This window comes from Cavia porcellus, unplaced genomic scaffold, assembly GCF_034190915.1.
Source record: "Cavia porcellus strain 051 isolate PalLab524CR breed Dunkin Hartley unplaced genomic scaffold, mCavPor4.1 scaffold_27, whole genome shotgun sequence".
NCBI classification, from domain to species: Eukaryota; Metazoa; Chordata; class Mammalia; order Rodentia; family Caviidae; genus Cavia; species Cavia porcellus.
Window position 1 is genome coordinate 46,613,964 of NW_026947510.1, and position 20,342 is coordinate 46,634,305.

General features: G+C 35.5%; 1 protein-coding gene across 7 annotated transcripts in view; it reads right to left on the minus strand.

The window, feature by feature from the left end:
* The window catches only part of Abcc9 (ATP binding cassette subfamily C member 9), a 127,999-nt gene that overhangs the window by 93,470 nt on the left and 14,187 nt on the right, over positions 1-20,342 (minus strand). For all 7 annotated transcript variants that reach the window (XM_063238341.1, XM_063238345.1, XM_063238339.1 and 4 more), the window contains exons 8-14: positions 18,660-18,854; positions 14,137-14,289; positions 13,060-13,215; positions 10,930-11,064; positions 8,609-8,771; positions 3,760-3,800; positions 2,736-2,878 (exon numbers count right to left, since the gene is read on the minus strand). In XM_063238341.1, the coding sequence (XP_063094411.1) occupies positions 2,736-2,878; positions 3,760-3,800; positions 8,609-8,771; positions 10,930-11,064; positions 13,060-13,215; positions 14,137-14,289; positions 18,660-18,854 (986 nt within the window). The remainder of the gene's footprint in view (positions 1-2,735; positions 2,879-3,759; positions 3,801-8,608; positions 8,772-10,929; positions 11,065-13,059; positions 13,216-14,136; positions 14,290-18,659; positions 18,855-20,342) is intronic.

A 20,342-nucleotide genomic window follows, 5' to 3' on the forward strand; every position in this document is an offset into this window, starting at 1 on the left:
TATGTGTATAATTATGACATTTGATGAATTACATGTAATCTATTATATATTACATATGTTATACATTATATATCATACATGACATATTGTACATACATACATACACACACATATATATATCTCAATAAATGAATGCCACAAATTTTAGCTAATGATCCAAACCTCTTCCAAAGAAGGAATTTTCTGGAGCAGAGAATTTTACATGGCATGGAGTTTTCCTTTGGTATGGGAGACTTCAGATTTCCTTGATGTATGCATGACACACATTTGCAAATATACTTCAGCCCATTCTATCCCACCAAACTCTTGAATGCACTTAAGAATCTGGTGAAGAACCTATGACTTCCACAGTGCTGAAAAGTGGATCTCAAATCAGCTGACCAAAGCCTCTGATTATAAACAAGCTGCTCGACTCACTGTGGGCCAACTGGCATCAAAGACTGGTCACGGGTTCCCAGGCACCGAAGAAAATGTCCAGCCCCATCAAGACTGGGCAAAGGCTTCCTTGGGTTCCCAGAACTGGCACACAGCAGGGAAAATGATTGGCTTCCTCTGTTGACCAACCATCTCTATAAGACCCGCAGATCAACTGCAAGTCATTTTAGAGAGCATGTTTTTACAAGCAGATTCTACTTGGCCTATGGCTTGGGAAACCTGGAACTAAGCCCTAAAAACAGACTGGTCTTTATCAAACTGGCAAATGCCTTTTCCCTGAAATGTACAGAAGGGAAAGTGCTATGCAGAAATACACAGGGGACTTTATCCACCCTCAGTTATACTAGGATTTACTACAGCAAAACTGTGTACTATGGATTGGGGGAAAGTCCTTAGATTGCTATCTTTTTCCAAACCCACTGAAAGTTCTTTTGATGTTTGGTAAACCTCCTGATTTCACAGGAATTATTTGTTAAAAGCTATCAACTGCTTTTTGTCTCTACTTGCAGTGCAAAATCGCATTCCAGTTAACAGTGCAACCATGAAAGGGATAGCTGTTAAAATGAAAATAAGGCCCAAAATAGCAGACTCTGGCCATTTATCACTTTTACTGTTTGAAGCATCGTCCCTTCCAAAGCACTGCCTAATTTGGAAGTGGTACTACACTTGCAGGCCATGATCTGTTCAAGGGCTTCAGAAGGCAGGACAATAAGAAAAGGATGTGAGAGTAGATGAGGCCAGAGGGCCTGAGCTCTAAACTGAAACAAGCTTCCGAAATGCTACTAATGACCTAACTCGAGGAACAGAATTGAAGCTGTTATGACACCATCAAATCCTAGCAGAATTTCATTCACAACAGGATAATTTTTTATGAATTTAATTTTAGCTGGCAGTAAGCCATTGCTAAGTCAATGTCAAATGTTGCTTGAACCTAGAGATTCAGGTGTTTTGAACATGAAATACTAGGTTTTTTCACTAATATATGGATACAGGAAAAGTTATGTCATTTTAAGACATTATTAGAGATGCTTTAGATTTCTGTCAATAGCAAAATTGTATTTAATGTATTTAAGGCATGAGTTTTTCTAGTTTTCCTTTAGTGGCACAATGCTTAGGCATTTCATCTTTCAGTTATGAAACATACTGAGGTTGTATAAGGTTTGTAAAGACAGATACACAAAAGCAAAATACTACTTGAGACTTCCTTATGTTTAATAGATTCTGAGACACAGGTAGATTATGGTACACACAATATAGAAGATGTGGTTTAGTAACATTTCATAGAATATAAATAAAACTGATGGGGAATGGGCCATTATCACATCAGTTCTATCACATAGCTGTTTGTTATGGGAAATTCTATATGAAACAAAGTCTATACCAATTGGAGACAGTATAGAAGTATACTTAAATGAGCAAAATACTAGAAAGTTTTGCAAGCCTCTCTATTTTCAGGGACTGATTTTATATGTTATTTCTTTTTTTCCAGTTAAACTGAATTTGTAACAGAATTTATATGTTGGTATAAAAATTCTGTCACTGAGGAGACACATATAAATTGGTATGGTTTCAGTGGAAAACATAGCTATATCATCCTTGGGTGTGGTGGTGCCTGCCTATAATTCTAGCACTTGGGAGACTGAGTGTTGCAAGTTCGAGGCCAGCCTGGGCTACAAAGTGAGTTCAAGGCCAGCCTCTTGAACTATGTGGTAAGACCCTGTCTAGAAACAAACAAACAAACAACAACAAAAATCAAAGCACATACAAATAATTTCAAATGTATGGGTACTATTTGACCCTCTACCACTTTAATGGAAAGCAACATCAGTATGAATATCAAGGAACTTAAAGACATGCATAGTCTAAAACTAGTATTGAAACCTCTAAAAATTAGACGTAAGAAAACCGTGAGAGAAAAGTGCAAGATAAATAAAGATGTTTACTTTATTGTTACGTATATTAAGCAGAAAACAGAAAACATTACAAATGCCCAATAAATAGGCAATTCATAGAGAAATTAATGTACTTCCAAACAATGGACAATGGCAAGGAAAAAACAATGAAAATACAAAGTGAAATAAGGAGTCAAAACCTATATAAATTCAACATCTTTATTTTGTGATAATTATTTTTATATGAAATAAAGTACCGAAGTCACATACCCAAATTTTAACAATGGTCATCTCTGGGCAATGATTATGAATGAATGCACTGTTTTGCACTTTTCCAAATGTACCATTAGGACACACGTATTATTTCTACCATCATTAGGAAAGCAATCCAGAGATTTTGGTGCCTACCTTATGATGGCTTTGACCGCAAATCTGACCACCGTGGAGAGCAGGAACAGCGGGGTGACAAGGATGTGGAAGAGAGACAGGGAGGCGAAGGCCTCTGCAGGCTTGAGGTTGTGGCCACTGGCATAGGCGTGGGTCACAAAAGTCTGTGCAAAGCAAGTGTTGCTTTAGAGAGAGCCACAGAAAGTCTGTGTGTTCATTTTTACAAACCTAATATTTGCCTTTGTGCCAATATGGCCATCACAACTATGTAAACAATTCCTTCATCCCAAGCTCCTTAGCTAAAACAATACTGTTGGGGCAAGCTTAATGCTTGATGAGTCTTCCCAGCAGTAAACTGATTTTTAAAAGTCAGGACAGAGTCTATTTACAGCATAAGAAAATACTTCTGTCAAATTGCTGAGTTGGGGAATAAGTAGAAGAACTCACAGTTCTTCACTGAGCACCAGTCAAGCTCTTTGCAATCAACAATGCTTTTTAATACTCTAAAAGAAAAGAGAATGTTCTGTTACTTAAGTGTCCCTAGTGTAGATTACTAAAAGTGCATGCAGAAATGTGAAGACTTAGGCACATTTCAAAAAATAATGTCAGTGGCTGGGTTTGTCATTTTAGCTCAAAATGCAGCCTAATTATTACCATTTTCGTTGTTGATCTAGCACCCTGTTGTAAAAATGTACGGGAAACAGGTCATTGAGATTAAAATGGTTCACTGTCAGCCATTCTTAGTTCTTCCCCCAGGGTGCATTTGCCAGCGTCCAGGGATGTTTTTCACTGTCAAGACTGGACGTAGGCAGAATCTATGGAAGCTGGAAAATGTCCTAATGCTACGACGCCCACTGATAATTAAAAAGCTATCTGGCCAAGGTGTTCATAGTGTCAAGAGTGAGCGATCCTGGCCTAGAAAAATTGCAAAGAAGGAATAACAGAAATGAAGCAGTATATGTCGCCACCCACACATTCTTTTTCATAAATCATTTATACACACTGACTTGGCTCCATTTCTAAAAAGCAAGAAAAAATGCCTTACAGCAAGGACCGCTGCGATGGGGATTGCTGCGTTCATGAAGACTGTGGAAAGAAATCAGATTCATTAGCTTGAGCCAACCATAAAGAAATTTACAGTCATTGTAATTAAGCAGCTGTTCTTAAACTTTCCTTGGAGATAAGAAAGAAAAGTGCATTAAATAGTGTTTTGACTGGAGTCCCCACACATTTCCCAGTCGGGACCCCGTGTCTGTGGTTATAGGAGCTGCCACCCCTTAGACTGAATCAGAAACTGTTTCTCTTTATTGAAGAATTACAGAGGATTTTTTAAAAAATGAAATTTACAAATAACAGAATATAGAGGAAATAACCCTTTTTATGAAAATCATAAGAATTTAATAAGTGTACTTTCTTTGGATTCTCTTTTTCTTTTTGTTAGTTTATGAGAAAATAAAACAAATTTTCATAATCAAATAAGATAATAACAGTGGTTATCATGTTGTGTATTGTTATCTTCAGAGTAGTTGCTCAATATGGGACAGGAACCAAAAAGACTCTTACAAAAAAAGAAAGGAACAGCAAAAACCTTCTTTTCAATGAACTAAGATCAACTATTAGTATAAATGAAACAGATTAACATATATACTGAAATATTTCTACAACACCAGAATGGTAATTTGGGGAAGGATTTGAACTTCTCTCTATTTTCTATTTATCTCTCTTCTCTTTGACTTACCATCTGTATTTTGTTTGGTCCACTAACCTAGTTGAAATATGTAAAATCAGGTCACTACACACATGAAAAATGAAAATCTGCCATGGCTCAAAATTGTTTTTCAGCAGTGCTATCGGCGTTCACTTACAAATCTTTCAGTCAATAAAAGCTCTGTATCTGTGGTCTTTTGCTTATTGGAATATATCTCTGGGACTATAGTTCACAATCACTTGATGGATATTGCAAACATAGCTAAAACAAGGAAAATCAATATTTTCCTCTAATACTATTGTTAAGAAGTCAGAGTAAAAGTAAAAAGCCAAATTGATTATTTATAATTATACAGTCCAGGAAGTACAGAAATTTAGAGACTAAGGAGCCAAAAGACATAGTGAACTGTCACACTTTCATACAATGACACAAGGAGTGCTCAAAGCAAAGGAGTACAAGGCTTTGATTTTAAAAAACTGTGTGATCTTAGGAATTCCTCTACCACTGTAGACAGGTCAGAATTAGACTGTGCTTTTGCAGGTCTACACGACACTCAGCCATCAACTCCAAACCCTGCACAACACTGAGGATTCAAACACCAAATGGAGCAAAGAGGGGTCACATTTCCTCTTTGCCTTTCTTTTGCTAACTACTGTCCTCTGATTTCCATAAATCCATTTTTTTCTTTTACCTTTGTCATTTTCTATACTTCATTTGTATTCTTGCAGTTTGAACTGATTTTCTCTTGATGAGGAAGAATAAGGACAACTGCCACCATTTTAATTAAAAACATTTCTGTCACAACCAAATCCACATTCAGGTCCCAGATATTCTCCCAGTACCATCATAAAGATGGAAAGAAACCGGGTGTGGTGGTGCACGCCTCTATTCCCAGCACTCAGGAGACTGAGGCAGGAGGACTGCTGTGAGTTCAAGGCCAGTCTGGGTTACACAGCAAGTTCAAGGCCAGCCTGAACTATGCAGCAAGACTCTGTCTCAAAAAACCAAAAGCAAAAAGGTAAAAAAGGTGAGAAGGAAAGCTCACTGCTGCATAGCTGACATCCAAACCTATGCAGTCTGGCTGCCGGTCTGGGTACCACTTTGTTCTGTTAGTAATCACACGATCCAAGATGACTGAGGTATGATATTAGCATTTTACATCTATCCTCATATGTAATGATTACAACAACCCTAAATCATAAAGAGGAAACATTTTAGGTTACATGCAAGATTCCAAAGTAAGAGATTTTGGATTAAAGCCCAGATATTTCTGTTACAAAAGTCTCCTGATCTTTCTACTTTTTCATTGAAAACATTATCAAAGTGAAGAGTGAAAAATAATATATTATCTTCTCTGCCTTCACCAATGAATTAAACCCATACGCAGCACACGATCACTCAGTATCAGAGACTAGAAAATTGTTTTACAGTCTTTTCACCCCTCAAATAATATCTCAAATGCCAAAAACACCAAATATAAGAAGTAGGATCTTCAATCCGGCTGGTGTTTGTTCTAACTGCGCTTCTGAACACAGCAGATACTATTTCTAAACCGTCACACACACATAGCCTTACTTCACACCCAAGGTCACTCCTGGCTTGCTAACCAGGAAACTGAGACTTCAGCAAACAGCTCAGCAGGGCTGTGCTGCTGACAAGTTGATGAGCCACGATTTGATCGCAGGTCAGTGCTAACACCTGGAGGTATCCATTATCCTCTCTCATTACTTCCTTGTTCTTTTTCTTCCTTTGTAGTTTTGTCTAATGTTCTAAACTACTATTCATCAAATATGCTAACATTTCCTGTTGGCATCCTGTGTGTGGCCTTTTTTAGTCTCACAAGGTACTTGCAATGCAAGTACTCCCATTACATCGATTTCTACTGAACACTGGGTCTAGAACAGAGCATGCACTCAGTATTTTTTCTACTTTCTATTTTCTCTATTCTATGGAGGAAGTATTTATCATCTCTAAGATTGAAAGACATTTGTAATTCAACAGAAAACGCCATACAAGCTTATAAAACTTTAAGTTGTTAAAGAGCTTTGGGAGCAATAGTGATGAATAAAACCAACACATAAATCAATTACGCAAATATTAGTCAAGCTGTAGTTTGGTTGAATTTTTGTAAATCATTCTTGAGAGTAATGCCTTATACTTTGAAGGAAAAAATAAAAATGTATTGGAAAAAAAAGATTTTACATGACTACCTCTTGGCTCTTTTTACTTGAAAATGATTTTATTTTCTCCCCAAGTTTTGAAAATGGCATCCTCAAGTACAGTCTTCATGAAAATATTAGTTCTAAAAAATGTAGATAAAATAAATATAGTTGTACGTAATTTTTTAAATCTTTGAGGATAAAAATATCAAGAGTAATACCAAAATCAATTTAAAGAAATTAATTTTTACAAAAAAACCTAATTTAGCTGGGTTTGGTGATACACACTTATAATCCCAGCAATCTGGGAGGCCTGGGCAGGAGGATTCTGTTGTACCCTAAGAAAATAGCTTTGTTATATGTGTATTATAGCAAACCTGTATAGGGGCTTACTAAATGTGTTTGTTTTATCTTTTTTTTCTAACTGATATGTTAAGGGACCTAATTGATCTGTTGAGCAACACTCTCCTCTGTAAAGAATTGCAAAAATCTCACCTAATTGATATGTTAACCATTGTTGCTCTCTACAAACTACAGAAGCTGTGCTAAAACAAGCTAACAAGGGTTGTTAATCACTGCTAGGAGCCTCTATTCTCCGCTAAAGAGCTAAGGAAAACTAGAATGGCAATTAATTTACATTTGTTTAAAGTAACCTGCTTGTGTGCAGAGAGATTTGCGTGTGAGTTTAACCCTTTACCCTGACCTTGACACATTACCGCCGTTTTCTGTTCTGTATGGCGCCTTATTGCCTCCCTCTCCCCTCACCTATCTATCTAGGCCATAAAAAATTTGGGTTTCTGGTGACCTCCCCCTGACCCGGTGATGATCTGTTGTAAAATGAGCCTGCCCCAATTTTAAAAACTGCTTAGCTTAAAACAAATTACCGGATAATACTATGGCCCAAACCCCAATCGGTGCTTTCCTTTTGTTCTGTATATATCAAATGAGTTAGATATCAGGTCTTCGTAAAACTTAAGTTCCAGCGTCTCATAACTTGTGACCCCTTCGCACTCACTAGCGAAGACAAGCTGTCCTGAGATAATTAACTGTCCACTTTCTTCTCCAAATATTGCTGCAGACGTGCCACTCTGAGATAATGTCAGTCTGCAGGATAAAAATAATTTTTAAAAAACACCAAAAACTCCCTAGATTGTCAGAGCTAAATAGACAGCAATACAGTTTCCAGACTCGGGTCAACAAGTTTGATGGCTCTACAGGTTTCTTTGTTTCTCTCCCCCCGCCCTTTCCTCCAGCCCCTTTTTAAAGTCCTCCCTGCAGCTTCTAGGGGACAGTCTCCAAATTGGCTCCCGGAGACTGGTCGCCAGGCCTAAAAATAAAGCCTTTGCCACTAAATTTTCGGTCTCTTGCCTCCTTAGATTTTATACCGGGGCTCAAGTTATAACAGATTCCAAATTTAAGTTCACTCTGGGCAACTGAATCACTCAGCAAGACACTGTCTCAAAATTAAAAATAATTTAAAAAGTGATCTGGGGATGTGGCTAAGTGTGAAGGTCATGCATGATGAAAGGAAGGGAGGAAACAAGGAAGGGAAGGAAGGAAGCAGAGAAGGATGAAGAACTAGAAGATAATGGAGAAAATGTCTCCCTGGTAAAAAAAAATCATATGTATTTGTCACCTGAATTTATATAGAGGGAGGAAACCAATTATATCATCCTAGTAGTAACTGACAAAATATTTCCATTAAATTACAAATATTATTACCATCTTCATGCTACAAATAAAGAAACTAAGGTTTTGTTTTGTAAAAGAACATTGCCAAGGACACACAATTTGCAAGGCATCAAATTCAGGTCTATTTGATGCTAAACCTATACCTACCATAGTCTTTAATTTAAATGTAAATCGTTGCCTGTGGCTTGAGACTACCACACGCATACACCTAGATAACACGGTTCCTTTGCTGACTAGAGCGTATCTCTGATCATAATCCAAACTGAATAGAACTAATCCATACTGGTAGTTGATGACTCCTAGCATCACCCGTTCTGAGGGCAACAGCAACTTACTGGAGAGCGATGTATAAAGTGCAAAAGATTTGAGACTTGATAATTCTTTCATTCTTGTTTCTTCCACGCTTTTGCAGAAAATATGCTCCCAGGCATATAACTTTAGAAGTTTGATGCCTTTCAATATTTCATTTGTTTTCTTCAGTCTTTCAGTGGAATAATCCTATAAAACAAAAGAATAAAAGACAGTACAAGCTTTGTCTGTGTGAACCCGAAAGGTAGGGCAAAGGAATGGACAGGGACTGAGAAGATTTCGATTTCTAACTGACCCTGCCACTAGTCAGGCTTTCCAATTCTTACAAGTAGTTAAATTCACTGTGTTTCGATGCCCCAGTTTTAAAACGATGAATTTAAAGACATGACCTTAGAACTTTTCTCTACTAAAAAATATCCTATTTTTTTACTTGTGTTTATATAAAAATAGCTTCTTCAGTTTCACATGATTTTGTGGAATAATATCTGCAGATAATGTAGACACGGATCTCAAGAAATAACAAAGAGAAAACAGCTCCTAATGTCTATATTATTTTATTTGCCCTTCAGCACTATCATTCATATTTAAAAGAAGAAAAACAATGAATTTAAGAAGAAATTGTTTCTTATCTTATTAGGGTACAATATTTTATGCATTCACATTGTGTTTCCTGATTCAAGTATCAAAACTAAAGTTATTATCTTTAATTTCTTGAGATTTCTATATACTTCTTTCTAAGCTCTTATTTTTTAATACTTAGATTTACTGATCTAACAACTTGGATTAATTATAAAAATATAATTAATATAATATAATTATTAGGGTACAATAGTTTCTGTATTCTCATTGTGTTTGCACAATACAAGTATCGAAACTAAAGTTATTATCTTTAATTTCATGAGATTTCTGTATACTTCTTTCTAAGCTCTTATTTTTTAATACTTAACCTAGGTTTACTGGATACTAGCTTGGATTAATTATAAAAAGATCTGTAGCAGATACAAATGCCTACATCTAATCAGCTTTTTATCTTCCTCTATAGCCAAACGATGTACCAAAATTATCAGCCAGGTACAATATGGACTATTAACTATCAAAAGGGATATAAGAGTTGTTAAAATAGAGATAGGAAAAAGCAAAAGTAGCCAGTGGAATGTATTTTGTTCATCATTTTTATTTTACAGGGTCTTAAATGCCTATCAAATAATGATTCAAAAAATGAATGGATGAACAGCTAAACAAAAGATAGATACTTGAGGATGGTCATATTTCCATTTATGTTCCTCTTCCACTCTTTCTGTATTTGTATGGTGGAGTAAAAAGGGTGATTGGGTCAAACAGAAATAATGAGTAATTTCACCAGAAGTAGAAAGAAAACAAGTGATAAAGAACCACTTACATGATATACGACTTGCTTTTCACAGTAGAAATAGTGTGAGAAACAATTCCACCAGCAGTAGCATGCCTACATTTTATGCTTGACTTACAGACGATCTAGTTCATATTTAATCAAACTTTATTTCTAAACATGCTGTCAACAATTTTATTATTTGCAAATATTTCTTTAAAAGCAGCCAACTCTTGCTCAAGTAAGAAGCCTTCATGGAAAATTAAAGCCAGAAAGGGTCAATAATGGAACTTTTTCTTGCTTGCTAAGTTGACCATGAACATATCCATCCACAGCAGCTGCCACTAAAGTATTTCCATGTAACTCCACGCCTCATATTGTTAGAGTCCACCCAAAAGAAGTTAAATTTCAGAGCCACTGAACTTGACCCTTTACTTGTCCCTGGATCTACGTCTTCCACGTCAATGACCGACACCTAATGGCCTCAATGTACACTGAAGAGTACTTTTTGAACCAGAGATCAGAGAGGAGGATCCAAAACTACATCACCTCTTGGCACTTAAAAAACATCAAGAACCAGGAGTTTGCAATTTTGAATCTAAATCATCAAGTCTTAAATTTTTATTCCACTTGTAAAACTTGTTTCTGCGGCTGGGCATGGTGTCCTATGCCTGTAATCCTAGCTGCCTGAAAGGCTAAAGAAAGAGGATTTACAAGTTCAAACCTAGCCTGGACAATTTAGTAAGACCTTATTGTTTAAAAATCCTAAAAAAGGGACTGGGGCCATACCTAACATGATAGCATGCACTAGTTCAATCCCTAGTACCAAAAATGAAATGGTTTTTGCAACACAAAAACACACATTTGCTGCCTAACGATTGCAATGGGATATAACGAATTCAAAATTCTCTTGAGCGGCATGTATGAACTTCCTATATTATAAAAATAAATCAGCAGGGCAGGATTTTCCTAATAAATTTTCTAAAAGATGCTACTTACAAGAGTGCTCTTTTGAGCTTCTGCCAACTTCGTAGCGATGAAGTACTGAATTGGCGCCAGTAACACAATCACAGCTGCACCCACCAATGCACTTGATCCAAGTAAATTATAGAGCAGAATCACCCCCATGATGATCTGGGAAGGCAAACATGTGAAAAATGGGAAATAAATGGGGCTGCAGGAACCATTGCACAAAAGGAAAATTTTTAGTGAAAGTGTGATAATTTAATCATTACATTAAGTTTATTTGGAAATCAATTCAACTGTGACAGTTGAATTTTAATGTGATTTATTTGGGGACAGCTAACAATTTATTTTTGGTATAATGACTTGTTCAACTGGTGTCAAGCCAATTTATTACATGAATTTGCAGAGTGGTCCCATGATGCTTTTGACCTTATAAAGCAATCTTAAATTTTTTAAAGGACACACACACACACACACACACACACACACACACACAAAATTGTTTTAAGAATAGTGTCACCCACCACAGATTTAATATTCCACATTCTCTTGGAATTACACTAGCTTTTCAAAGCTATGGGAATGGAAAGTGGAGAGCAGCATTATAGAGGAGGACAGGATCTTTTTGTGTGTGCATGTGTCTTTGGGGCAGGGGACATAAGCGCCTGCCTGCCGAGTGTGGGTTGTGAATTTTATCCCTGATACCAGAAGGCACAGTATCACTTTTTATGGACCAAAATCATTCACTGGCTTCATGACTCCAAAAGTTTCCTGATGACACGACAACTCAGACTAATTAAAACTGTTAATGAACCCAAGTTGTTACTGCAGTACCCTCTTATCTCACTTCCCATTTCAAATGTTTCCCAAACTCAGTCAGGAACTATTTATGCCCAACTTCTCTCTGCTTTGCCTATTTCTTCCTCCTTTAAATTCTTGAGATCCAAGGCCCTATCCTCTTTCCTTTTTCTCCAGGAGCTCAGTTTATCACAGCTCCTAATGTCACGTAACGCAACACAACCATGCAATTCAAGCATATAATCCATGCCTACATGCCGATAATAACAGCTTTCTGATGAAAATGACACATGTACTTCCAGGCAGTCAAATCTTTGAGGAATTCCAATCACAATCAAACATTCCCTCCAGTCACCTATGATGCAGCATTTGGTGCAAACTTTGATTTTTGGCACACTCTAGATCATTCTACACAGGCAGCTACTTGATTGAGATGCTATATATAAGCACATTCTGATAAAATGAGACAAACTATATCTTTATTTTTTGTACTGTGCATTAGGTATGATACACCTTTTTAATTAGATTTGGTGTTTCACTAAAACACAAAAATACAATAGTAAATCTAAAATCAAGTACACGTTTTTATTATTTTGTTATTATTTTATGTTTTATATCAAATGCAAAACACAAGGAAATGTAAGAGACTGCATCAGATGAGATCTACAATTTAAGCTCCACCTACAGGATGAAAAACTCAAGGAAATTGAAAGTATACAATATGACAGTAAAGAAAAAACTGAATACATTTCTTTTGCCATTTTTAACCCAATTGGCTGAAATACTACATATCATTACTGAAATTCTAGGAGATAGTTAAGGAGCCTTTCAGCTTGTCTGTGACTGTACCCCCTTAGAAAGATTATATTTTATAATATAGTAGCTATTGGAACTTTGGAATGGATTAAAGAAGTTGCTATCTTTTAGAAATGCTACAAAAGAATTTGTCAAAATGAAGAGTCAACTCTTAGCTTTGTGACTTGTATGAAATTTTTAGCACAACAGTTAATTTTTAGCCATGAAACAGTAGGCACTGTTGCATTATACACACTGCCTTACTCAAACAATCTCAAACTCTATGAGGCAATTTTATCCTATCATACCCATTACACAGTGAAGAGAAGTAATACTTTGAGGGATTTAGCACTTGTACAGACAATGGGTGGCACAGATATATAAATCCAAGCTGTATAATTCCAAATTCCCCTTTCTTAAAGCAGGGTGTAATGCTTCTGGGTCTCAGCTTCCTTGTCTAAAAAAGGTTTAATAACATCAGCATATTCAAAACTCCTTCCTAGTTAAATATCTGGTGTTCTTTTTGTTTTATTTGCTCCACCAAACAGAACTTTACTTGTAACAATCTACCTGAACAGGCATAGCCCATAGGTTGGGACACAGGAATAAGAACCACATGAGTTGATTGGTTTCGATGGCAACCAAGTTGTTGATCTGTCCCAGGGTCATCTCACCCATAGATAAGTTAGACGTTGACAGCCTAAGGATTTTATTGTATATCATAGCCTACAAGAAGAAAAAAAATACACATAAAACTCTAAATTTACAACATTATCATTATTTACTTTCATTGAACAACTGTTTTTGTACCATGGATTGAACTCAAGACCTCATACTTGCCAGGCAGGAGCTTGCACCATTGAGCTAAATCCCTGGCCCGATTTACTTTCATTGAAAAAAATAACAAATATATCTTAAAATTTTTTGAAAAAAAATGGGAAAAAGACCTTCATGGGCATGTTAAATCAACCACTATTCCTATTTTAGCACAGTTACTCTTTATCCTCAGTTGAATACAAACTTTTCTTTTATTCTTTAAAGAGAAATAAAACAATTTGAAAACAAGGTAATGGGAGAGTAGAAATAATTAATACATTGTATACTGTTAGCTTTAAAGTACTTATTCAGATTACAAGAAACAGGCATGAGATATTGTCCAGGGAACATTAGCACAAATCTTTCTTTTCAAGGAACTAAGAGAAAGTAGCAATATAGCTCTCAACTATCTTGTGTGTGTGTGTGTGTGTGTGTGTGTGTGTGTGTATTATATATATATTTTCCCCTTTTCCCTTCCTTCCTTTCTCTCATCATAGTTTCTTTCCTTTTGAACAGTTTATTCCTAATTTTTAGTATCTATTGTACAGTTTGTATCTTATTTACTCATTGAGCTTCTCACATTAGTGAGACAACATATATTCAACTTTGGACATAAGTTCAAGAACAATAGAAATAGGAATAAGCAATTGCAAGACTTCTAAATATCTGTCTTACTATGTGATTTTAAGTCATTTTTACCTCAGTGGGCTCGTGAATGAGTTCTGTTGTTCTTTCATTAAATAGATCTTAAAATGTTGTGTAGTATCAAAGTGAAAGTTAAATGCAAAAAATATAAAGCCACTCCTGCTTGTGCCACTAGATGGTACATACCAGAAGCGCTCCACGGAGGTTAATGCCAGTCTCTATGGTTACATAGTAGGAAGCTTGCAAAAATGTCCTCTGCAGGATAAGGGCCAAGAAGAGAAGAACGGCCAGAACATAAGCATTTTCCAGAAATTCTTTTGATGAGAGGGTTTCTGGACGCTTGTACCAGAAAGACAAAACAAAACAAAACAAAAAAACACAAAAGTAAACTACTCACTTCATCTACTAAGTATACAGTTTGCATTTCTTAAAGCATATATGATTTTTAAACATAAAATTTCAGTGACCTTACACTGACCAGCTGTGGAATGGGCCACACAAAGGCAACTTTACCTGATCTCCATTATGCCCACAAATGTAGGCGTTTAGTTCAGTGCATAAAATGCTTAATTCATGATTATCATTGCTAGACACGTCTAACTATAGAACGGTAGCCTTTAATTTTAAATCTGTAGGTGTGTTCCTTGCAAAGATACATTCTATATTAAATAAGAAACTAGGGGAAAGACAAAAATTAATTTAGACTCTAATTTGAAAGTAAAAACCACAGTAATACATACCTGGTCAGCCAGACCAATGGAGGAAAGAATCTTATTTCGGCATCTTTATTACTTTCATTAATTCTATGCATTTCTTTCACATTTTAACATATTTTTATATTAATGAAATTATGTATTATAAAATAGGCCATTTGACTACATGTTGATTTCAAAAACATGACATTTGCAGAGAAAAAACCCAATTTATGAAAAATTATTCTAGAAGTCAAACTATTATTATTTACAGATAACTTGACCCTTCACATACAACATTCAAAAGTCCCATCAAAAGATTGCTAAAATTTTTTTTTTGTCTTTTTCATTTTTATCGGTACCAGGGATCAAACTCACGACTGCCTGCTTGCAAGGCAGGCGCTTATGCCGCTGAGCTAAATCCCCAGCCCCCAAGATTGCTAAAATTAATAACTGAATTCAGCAATACAGCAATATACAAAATCAACATACAAAAATCATATATGTTCCTCTACACCAATAATAAATGCACTGAGAAGAAATTTAGGGGAAAATACCATTCACAATAGTCTCATGAAAAAAATAAATGCTTAGGAATGTTTAGGAATTAAGCTGACCAAGGACATGAAAGACCTCTACAATAAAAACTACAGTTTGTGAAAAAGGAGATCAAAAGAGATATCAGAAAATGGAAAGATATCCCTATTTCTTCTATAGGCAGAAACAATATATTCAAAACGATCATACAATGAAAACTGATACACATATTTAATGTAGTCCAAATAAAAATACCAACAGCATATCTCATGGTAATAAAAAATATTTACATATAATTTATATGAAAGCAGAATAGACTCAAAATAGCAAAAGCAATCCAGGGCAACAGGAACAAAGTAAGAGTTAGCAAAATCCTGTGTTTCAAGTTATAATACAAAGCCACAATGACAAATAAGCATGGTACATATGGTATCATGGAACAGAACAGAGCGTCTAGAAACCCTAGGAATACAAAGCCATTTGATCTTTGACAAAGGAGTAGAAAACACACACTGGAGAAGAGGTAGAGTCTTTAACAAATAGTGCTGGGAAAACAACTGCTTTCACACAAGTAGAAAATTACATGTAGACCCATATACGACACTATGTACTAAAATAAAATAGAAATGAATAAAAGTCCTAGATATTACAAATGACATAACCTACTGGAAGATAAAACAGAACACACTAACATAGGTAAGAACCCCAACAGAACCCCAACTGCAAAAGAAGTAACATTAAGAATCAATAAATGAAACTACATGAAATTAAAAAGCTTCTACCCAGAAAAAAAAAAAGATGAGCTATAAACTTGGAAAGAGCTTTTCCAGATACTTCTCAAAAAGATACTAATGTCTAAAGTAATGGACTAAAAAAGGTAGACTTCCCCAAATAAAAGCCAAATCAAAACATGGACAATTGAAATAAATAGGCATTTCTCAAAAGAAGTACAAATAATCAAATACATTAAAAATTGTTTAGCATCTCTAGCCCACTAGAGAAATGCAAGTTAAAACAACTTAGCGATTTATTTTACCCCAAAAAGAATGGGCATCATCAAGAAATCAAATAGTAACAAATGCTGGCGAGGCTATGTGGGAGAAGGACCCATCTACACTGCTGGTGGGAAAGTAAGTTAGTACAACCACTATGGAAATCAGTAAGGAAATTTCTCAAAACACTAAAAGGGGAAACTGCCTTCCACGCAGCCATTTCCCTTCTAGGTAGTTTACCTAAAGAATTAGACATTCTATCACAGTGATACATACATACCCATGTGTCATGCTTGATACACTGTGTCAACTTGAGAAGTTTAGTTTAATTAAGGGACTCCACAGGAAGTCAGAGTCCTTACTTTGTAAACAACCTCATCCTCTGCTGGAGGAGGACAAGGAGATTTTGTGAGTGCTACACCCCCTCAGGAGGTGAGCATGACCCATGTAGAATATAAGGGAGGAAAAGAGGGTAATCCCCCCACTTTTCTCTTGTTACTTTGTTATCTTCTGCTGCTGTAAAGTGTTGTCCCTGTGCCACACCACTGTGCCTTGGAGTCAGCTGATTATGGACTGAAACCTCCACAAACTATAAGCTAAATAAACCCTTCTTTCCTTAACTTTGGGTGTAAGGTATTTTGTCCCAGCATCAAGAGAAAAGTAACAAAGACCCCACGTTTATAAGTATGCAACTAAAAGTAGCTAAGTCTTGGAAAATGCATATATATTCATGAACAAATTCATAAAGAAATGTAATATAAATACACAAGGCATATACTACTCTGCCATTAAAAAGAATAGATTTGAGTTATTTGTTGAAAAACAGATATCATATGAATACACACAATTTATTAAATTTTGTTTGCAATGATAGCATACAGTAACCTGTTTGTTAAAAAAATATAGGTAACACTTGATTATAGCAATGAAGTCACATCATTTGTAATGACTGAGACCTAGTGACCTTCTGGCCTCTTCCTCATCTGTCCTGGGAAAGCACACAAATCTACAAGTCCTGTCCCATCTCAGAAAATCACATGATCAATATATGTAAGGGATGAAGGTGGTAAATGTGCTATATGAAATTTAGGTATTTGCATGTATGAGGTGAGTAAAAACAAAACAGCACAGAAGTATACCTGATGGTGAAAGCATGATTCACATTAATAATAATTAAATGTTAATGTATGCAAACAGCTGGGGTAAATATTGTGGGAATGAAACTTAAACAGTTCACTTATTCTGTTTATAGAGATTACAACCTAGAGTGTTAAGTGTATCAGTAAGTAACACATGGAATGAGAGAAATATACAATGTTTAAATTTAAATAAATGTGTTACAGCACAAAACACACTGCCCCTCAAAATACTGCCCCATGACTTCAAACACGTGTATCTCATTATCAAACTAACCATGAAAGGTAAAAGTGTCTAGTGGATCAACCAGTACAACTAATGACAAAAGGGGACTTCCAGAAGTGGCTCAGAAAGTGACATGAACAATGAGATGGATGTGTCTGAAGCAAGGCGAGGTATTCTGAAGGGGATTAATGATAACATGTCTTTCATTGTAATACGTTTTTAAAAATGTAAACGTTCACCATATTTTTAAAATCATACCCAGCATGCTTCACCGTGAAAGGCATAAACAGTAAGGGCCGAGATAAAGTGGAAAAAAGCATTAGGGAAGTTCTAAAGGAGGCAGGCTTCAACGAGAATGACCACAAAAAGCCTCAGCGGTGAGGCAGAATTTAATGTAGGCTTTGACAGTGCATAAAATTCTAATTGGTGCAGAAAAAGGGACCATAAATCAGAGTGAGAAAACAGAAAAGTCGATCCACTTGGAATAGACTCTGTTTATGGAACTAGAGAAATTAAGTCATCTTAGGGAAAAAGAAAATCTAGAAAATGCAGAGTACAGGCTTTCTTAAGAGCAGAAAACAAAACCATTCTGTAGTTGTAATAGCAAATGTACAGTGATTTTTATTACCTATCCCTCCATATAATAACATAATATCTAATCAAGCATCACAAGATTTCCTCCAATCATTGTCGAACAGGGTGATGGCTTTTAACGTATCAGAAAAATGTATAACACTATAAACCACATTATTAGTGTTATTGGTCACAAGCCTTTAAAAAAGTGACACAGCCACCTCTGGAGTACGCATGCATGGAAACTGCTGAAAGGATTACTGTAAAGTTCAAACAAAGCAATCAATGAGAAATTGATGCATGTGGTTTCTGGCACACAATAATGCTTATTAAATATTTATAAGCTCTGAATCTGAGAAATAATTTCATTAACCAGATAGTTCAATGAATATAATAGACACAAACTATTCCACAAAGAACATTACTTTTTAAATTTTAATTTTATATGAATAAACTTGTTCAAATTACTCATAAAACTATGTTAGTAAAAAGTGACAATTACAACAAAATCTGCTAATAATATGTTTTCTTTTCAAAAGCATCATGAACTTACTCCTGTTGTGTTATTTGTCCCGTTCTGGGTTTCATTCACACGTTGAACTATTCCAGAAATACACAATGGTCCAGCAAAACCCAGCAAGTCGGCTAAGTAGCGAAACGTGCTGCTCAGTAAAATTGGTCTCCCAAAAGCTCTGTACATCGCAAGCCATATAGATGGAGTTCGATTGGGATGATCGGCTACTTTTTTCTGAAAGAAAAACCAAAGACACCAAAATAAAACTGTCCAAAACAGCAAGTAATCTCAACTTCCTTCTGATAGTCCTGAAGACATTTTAAAGGCTAAAAAGTAGATGTATAAATTTAAATATAGCAAGAATAATTCTGTATCTTTCAATCTATGTGAGTAGTAGCTATTGTATACATTGTAAAAAACAGTAAAAAGTATACAGGCTGTGTTTTCTAAGACTGCATTATTATTAGCTGTTGAGGGATGACAAGAAATTCTTAAGGCCAACTTCATTAATTACCTATGATTTTGAAGATATATATCATCATGAATATTACCAAACAACGTTTTATGTGTAAGAGAACATTAAAGTAGAAGATGAAGGTTATTGATAGACTGCTGAAAATATGTAGTTCCTAGAACAGAAGAAATTTACCCATCATATTACTGTAAGCTAAAACAGATTGTCTCAGTCTCAAATTGTTTCTAGCCCATGTTTTCCCCATCTTCACGAAAGGTATTTGGTACTTTTAAAAAAATTACGGTGCTTTTATTTGCTAGGAATCCCTTAAAGAAATGCAAAATGAGGAGTGGCATATATGATTAAGTAGTTCATTACTTTACATTTTATATTTCTTGGTAGTAAAGATTTTAAGACCTGAACACACTTTATAAATATGTCTTGGGCTCAAAGTGAATATAAATTTTTCATTGTGGCAAAGTAACCAACTCAACGGAATGGACTTCACTTGTGTTCCATATTCAACTCTCAATTAGAATGAATAATTTGATTATTCTTTTAAAGTTTATTGATACGACATTAACATACAAAGCTCACAATGTGCTCTCAACCACGATGTTTTAAAGAACATTCACAGAATATAAGCTATTTTTACTCTATATTGTAAATCTCTACTTGAGCAGAGAAGTTTCAAATGCAATACTTTTCCCAGGGGTAAAGCCAGAGAAATGACTCAGGTTCTCGTAGTAACCATTTCCTGCAACAGGAATTTCATAACACAGATTTCTGAAACAAGAAGTCATTTCTGCCATTTACCGTAAATGTTTTGTTAATCTTGATTTAGAACAGCCAAAATACCTTTAACTGAGTTACCATACTTTATTCGCTTCTAGTGTTATTGTGAAGACCAACATATTAAGTGATCCTGATATCTGCAGATGATTACAATCAAAAGCACACCTACCACTATGGGTATCACGTATGACTTCAGAATGACAACTGAAAACACTCAAATACTCAGCTTTAAAATTGGTAAAGGAATTATTAAAATTCAAGGGAACACCAGAAGAAATTAATTTTAGAAGACCTATAGGATAATACACGGAGTAGGGAGATGGTACCCCCTTAATTGAATCAAGTGCCAATTTTGGTTAATAATTAGTCTAAGAATTTTAATTTCTTAAACACTGTTATTGGCAAATATGATCTGCTTTACCTATAAATATAAATTATTCACAAGCTGCTTGAAATAAAGACAGTAAAATTCC